Source organism: Thamnophis sirtalis, unplaced genomic scaffold (genome assembly GCF_051295495.1).
Source record: "Thamnophis sirtalis isolate CommonGarterSnake01/CBP01778 unplaced genomic scaffold, rThaSir2_p1.2 scaffold_5, whole genome shotgun sequence".
Lineage (NCBI taxonomy): Eukaryota > Metazoa > Chordata > Lepidosauria > Squamata > Natricidae > Thamnophis > Thamnophis sirtalis.
This window is the reverse complement of record NW_028261385.1, coordinates 115908611-115914610: the sequence shown is the minus strand read 5'-3', so window position 1 is coordinate 115914610 and position 6000 is coordinate 115908611. Positions and strand designations below refer to the sequence as shown.

The following is a 6000-nucleotide window of genomic DNA, read 5'->3' as shown; positions in this document are numbered from 1 at the left end:
AAACCTTTAACTTGTATTTGTAAGATGGTACTTTTAGTTTCTACTGAATAGCTGTGCAAACTTCAAGGAAGCAAATTCACGCTCTGCAGTGATGCTCTGATCTTTATGTGCAAGAATGTTATTGGGAATGAGTGGGCACCCATTGTGGTACATCACAGAATGACATATTTTTAAAAGTGAAAATAATTATACTTATCTTTTTTTTTAACTAAACATATAGGTATTTCAATGCCAGTTCTTATATTTGGATTCCATGATAATTCTAAAGTTTTCAAGAATGGAAGCTGTTTTCTTGTGGAAGAGAAGTTTGTTTTAATTGGTTCTTTTGTAGCATTTTTTATTCCACTTGTTATCATGGTGATCACCTATTTTTTAACTATAAAATCTCTTCAGAAAGAAGCCACATCATGCATGAATGATCTTGATTCAAAACCTGGCTCATTCAAGTTTTTTCCTCAAAGTTCTCTTTCTTTGGATAAGCATTTCACGCACTCTCTGAACAAAGAATCAGGAACTTTTAAAAGGAGAAAGATGCAATCAATAAGTAATGAACAGAAAGCATCCAAGGTACTTGGCATTGTCTTTTTCTTGTTTGTGGTAATGTGGTGTCCTTTTTTCATCACAAATGTGATGATAGCTTTTTGCAAGGAGGCGTGTTACAAAGATGTAATTGAGGATCTGCTTAACATTTTTGTTTGGATTGGCTACCTTTCTTCAGCAGTCAACCCACTTATATATACATTATTCAGTAAAACCTACCGATCTGCTTTTGTACGTTACCTCCAATGTCATTACAAAGAGAAAAAGAAACCTCTGCAGTCGTTCTTAGTGAACACTATTCCTACTGTTGTGTACAACTCACAGCAGTTAACACAAATGAAATGTTTAAGAAAGGAATCTAAGTTGATGGCTACAGGGACATCTGAAATACATGATCTGGATGAAACCTTAAAGAGCAAAGTCAGCAACATGAATGAAAAAGTTAGCTGCTTGTGATTCTGGCACAAGACCATTTTCCTTAACTGTGTATATTCTGCAAGCTGGAGAAAGCTGACCTGGAAAAATAGTATGCAACTTTGCTGGGAATTTGCAAGACAATGCTTCACTATCAAAGATTTGTCTCTCACTTTTTTCAATGCTGGAAATAGGAGTGTGAATGCAGCTACTCCTATGTATGACTCATTAAAGTCACTCATTGCAATTTCCAGGACTATGTAGCACTCACTTAATGACAGTAACTGAGATGGAATTTCTGTTGCTATGCAACATGGTTGTAAAGTGTAATGTCATGTAACATTAGATTTGGAAAATGAGAGCAGTACAATGTAATTTTTTGATTTAACTATACCAAATACATTTTATATCAAACTAATTAAAAGAAAACATAAGAAATATAACGGTAGGCATAATATGAAATATGTTATAAACAGAAGTCAAATAAATTAATTGCTAAAAGATGTTTTCCTTGCTTTTGCTGAAAAGAAAAATCAATTCAAAAGCTGATAAAAATGACACATTCAGATCCACTACAGCAAATTAAATAGCAATTTCTTCTTCTACAGACGTTGAATTACTATGACTCATTACACAGGTCCTCCTCAAGTTACAACCACAATTTGAACCAGAATTTCCATTGCTGAGCAAGGCAGTTGTTAAGTGAATTGTGCCTGATTTAATGACATGTACCAATCCAGCCAGGCAGTTACAGTAATTTTTAATTCATTTTGTTGTGTACCCACAGAAAATAGGGCTAATGGTTTCTTTAATTACATTAAATTTTATCAGATAAAACTTGCACTTTAGAAAATTGAGTCTTTATTCTCCAATTATACCAATAATGAAACTGAATTTGATTGATTACTGTATGTAATGTGATTACAGCCATATTGTCAGAGGACATCCCATATACATCTAGGTCTCTATGATTCTACATTCCACAGATATCTCCATAAGAATTTAACACTTTTCTTCAGGGCTATTTACTGGTAGATCTTCTAAATATAACTGTGCATAGCATAATGATATTAGTTTTTCAATTTGGTTTAATTTATATAGATCTGAGAATCCCAGAAGAGAAAGACATTATCTAGAATGCATATGAATATAAGAGTTCCTCTCTTTTTCCTTGTACATGTTACTGTATTAGTTCTAACTTCAAGAGGAGATGTTTCAATAGCTATGAGAAAAAAACTGCCTTTTAAATACAATGTGCTACAATAATCTTATTATGGTTTGATTAAAGCTGAAAGAGACTGGCTTTTGCAGTAACATGAACTTCATCTTGCATAACACCGTAATTCTCTATTACAAATACTTCCAAAGATTACAAACTTATGTTTTAGTATGCATAATTTTTTCTAAGACATCAAACTCACATTTATTAGCAATTGCAGCAGACTGTGGCAAAATAGGGGACATGGTTAACCCAACAATTGCCTTTGTACAGTGTCAAGTGATATGAAACTTCAGGCACTCACAGTCTCCTCTTGGAAATTTGGCACCTTTAGCTCTTTTCTCAGCCAGGTGCCAAATAAAAATACCCTGGATGTCCAACTGTGTCAGACCTTCCACAGCTAAGTCTCTAGGAAAGACAGACCCTCAACTCCATTTGGTTGAAATAATAGTTTCTTTTACTAAGGATTAGTGGTTGCAATATTGGTTGCAGCCTAGAACTAAAGTTCCCACTCAAAGTGTTACAGTATTCTACTTTGTCCCCGGCCCTCCACCATTTGTCTGGTTTGTCTTCATCCAATGATGTGCCGCATACATGTTTTGGGAACCGCTCAGATGTTTGGAGCTGCTGTTCACATTTCTTTCTCAGGCTTTGCAGCCTTGAACTGGAATCGGGGTTGGTCCTTACCTGATATGCCCGTTAACCGGACAGTGGAGACAGCAGCCAGAATGGGTTGTCTTTGTCCAGTGACCAATTGAACTGAAGTTCGCTGCAGCTAGGTCTGTCTGCTCAATCTCCAAGCGGTCAATTGTAACCCGAGTGGGTCGGTATGGATGAAGGAGCTTTTTGTCAGGGTGGCTTTGTGCAAGGGGATCCATCATGGAGGGGCGACCGAGAGGCCACTGAGAGGTTGACCAAGTCCGCGAACCACAGCCTGTGCGGCCAGTGTGGAGCCAGAAGGATGAGCTTAGCCTGCTCTTTGATTGTTTTCCAGATCACCCTCTGGAACAGGGGGAGCGAAGGGAATGCCACCTGCAACGAAAGGCATCCACCCCTGCCAACCCCAGACTAGCACACCTGGTGAAAGTGGGCAGCTTGCTGTTGAGATGAGTCGAAAACAGGTCCACCACTGGAGCTCCAAATCTGTTGCTCAGTTTGCGGAACAGCTATGGTGTTATGCTCCATTACACATGATCGACCTGGGATCGACTCAGCCAGTCCGCCTGCATGTTGTCCACTCCGCTGATGTGTTCTGCGCGGAGGGACAACAGATGATGTTCTGCCCAGGCGCCTTGCCTCATCCATCAGTGTGCAGGATCATGCACCGCCTTGCCAGTTTGTGCGCTTTCACTGTTATATTGTCCATGAGGACCAGCACGTGTGAGTTTGCCACAAAGTCTTGGAACTGCTTGAGAGCTAGGTAAACAACTCACAGCTTGAGCCAGTTGATGTTGTGTTTTGTCTCTCGAGGAGACCAGGTGCCCTGTGCTATCTGAGAGTGGAGGTGCCCCCCCAACCCATGAGGCTGGCATCCGTGGTGATCGTGATGTGGGCCAGGTACCGGAAGAAAGACCCCTGAGCCACCTTTGGAGAGAACCACCACCCCAGGGGCCTGGTTACCTCTAATGGCAATGTGACCTGTCTTGGCGAGCAGCTCCTGTTGGCTCTTTGATGCGGCAGCAGGAACCACTGCAGCTTCCTGCTGTGTAGTCTGGACCAGGGGACAATGCCGAAGCAGAAGACCATCCTGCCCAGTAGTTGGGAGAGATGGAGGAGAGATGTTCTGCGGTTCCTTTTCAGCTGTTGGGCCATCTGCTGCAGACTAGAGAGACGGTCTCAGGAAAGATTGTGCCCTGCACCGTGTCGATTACTGCACCTAGTCTTGTTGTGGAGACAAGGTGGCTTTTCTCCATGTTTATGGAGAATCCATGTTCCCTAGGTGTCAAAAGAGCAGTCTGGGGATCTCTGTGCATCTGGTTTGCTGACCTAGATTGTATTAAGACATTGTCGAGGTTGCACTGTAGTCTGTGAACATCCTCGGTCCTGATGACAGGCTGAAAGGGAGTGCCTTGTACTGGTAGCGCTTTGATGCATAGCAAAACCTTAGGAACTGCCTGTGGGCAGGTAGGATGTGGATGTGGATGTATGCCTCCGTTAAGTCCACCGATGTTAGATGGTCGCCCTCCCTGATCCCCTCCAGACTGGTTTGAAGGTAATGCATTTTGAGCCTGCGATATTTGATATACAGGTTCAGAGTCTTTAGGTCGAGGATTGCTCTCCATCCGTCTGAAGCTTTTGACACGACAAACAGTCGTGAGTAAAAACCTTAACCTACCTGATCCAGAGGGACCGGTTGAATTGCCTGGATCTCCATTAGGTGTTAGATGGCTTGTTCCATCAGGAGCCTGCGAGATGGTTCCCAAGAAGCAGGACAAGGAAGTAAAAGCATTTTTTTTGGGGGGGGGGCAGAGAAATTCCAATGACAGGCCGAATTTTATGGTGTTCAGGACCTACTAATCCATGGTTGTGGCTGCCCATCGATTGGCAAAGGCCAAGAGATGACCCCCGATCTGCAGACCATCCAGACAGGCACTTCTGACGTCTGAACGGTTGGTTGGATGGACCCTTGAATGGTTTCCTGGGGAGGAAATGTTGGTTTCCCTTCCCAAACCTATTCTGAGGTTGGTAGGACTGCCTGAAATTAGATTGGCGTTGGGGATGAGAGGCATAGAACCCCCCCGTCCCCTCCCTGAATGGAAGACTTGCAGTAGAAGGGGGCAAGCTTATTTTCTGGCTTTTTAAAAAGAGAAGGCAGAATCTTGCGCTTGTCGCAAGATTCTACCAGCAGCGGTTCCAACGAAGCCTCAAAAAGCTTTTCTCCCCCAAATGGAGCTGAAGCCAGCTTCCATTTGGCCCTTCCGTCAGCTTGCCACTGTTTCAACCAGAGCAAGTGTCTGGTAGAAATAGAAGAAGCCATGGCTTTAGATGAAAATTTGACCGAATTGAGGGAGACGTCTGCCGCAAATTCCATGGCAGCTTTAATTTTGTTGAGGTCCCTATGGGTCCTAGAATCAGCAAGGGGACCCGATCCCGGGGAGCCCCATTGTCTTTGGACTAAATCCAAAAATAATTTGGTAGAAGGAATGACTTCCTTCTCCACTGTGCGTTCCAGAAAGAAGGGATCCATTGGTTCCCCCATTCTTGAGTCTGACACCTGAAGGGGAGTTAACCCTACCTTGGCAATTTTCTTGGCCCTAAGGAGAAGGGACAGCTGGTTTGAATAAACCTATGAAGGTAGGCTGGTCAGGGGTTAAATCCTCATCTTCAGACAAGTCAGAATCCCTAACTGCCTTTTCCTCCTCCCCTCCCACTGAGACCTGATCAGAATGAGATGGGATTGATTGAGTAGATGGACTTTTATTGGTATGAGATGGTCTACTGATGGCACACTGGAAGCAGATATAGGAGCCTGTGGAGTAGAACCTTGTTGTTGAAAGCCAGTTGCAATCCCCTGCTTGATGGCCTCAGATATAATGGAGGCCATGTCCAGCCCAACTGATGTCAAGGGACCCTGGGGCAAGAGAAACGAAAGCTGTACCTCAGGAGAAGGCTGTGGAGCCAAAGGAGCAGGAGATGGTTCAACAGGCCCAAAACTGGGCTGGTATGGCGACTCCTGTGATTCTTCCTCACTATCTGAGGACAGAACAGTGGATCATGGGGTGTCCATCGGCAATGGGCCTGGCAGAAAAGGATGAGGGCTGGGAAAGCACTCTGTGGAGGCTTGAGCCTAGAGCTTGGCAACCAAACATTGTGCTTTGGCAAACTCC

The 6000-nt window shown here is 43.4% G+C and overlaps 1 protein-coding gene across 1 annotated transcript in view; it reads left to right on the top strand.

The window, feature by feature from the left end:
* Positions 1–1738, top strand: part of LOC106543701 (5-hydroxytryptamine receptor 2A) — a 10150-nt gene extending 8412 nt beyond the window's left edge. Inside the window, exons 3-4 of the mRNA XM_014059765.2 lie at positions 221–981; positions 1563–1738. Coding sequence (XP_013915240.2) covers positions 221–981; positions 1563–1640 — 839 coding nt within the window. The 3' untranslated portion in view covers positions 1641–1738. The remainder of the gene's footprint in view (positions 1–220; positions 982–1562) is intronic.
* Positions 1739–6000: the final 4262 nt, after the last annotated feature.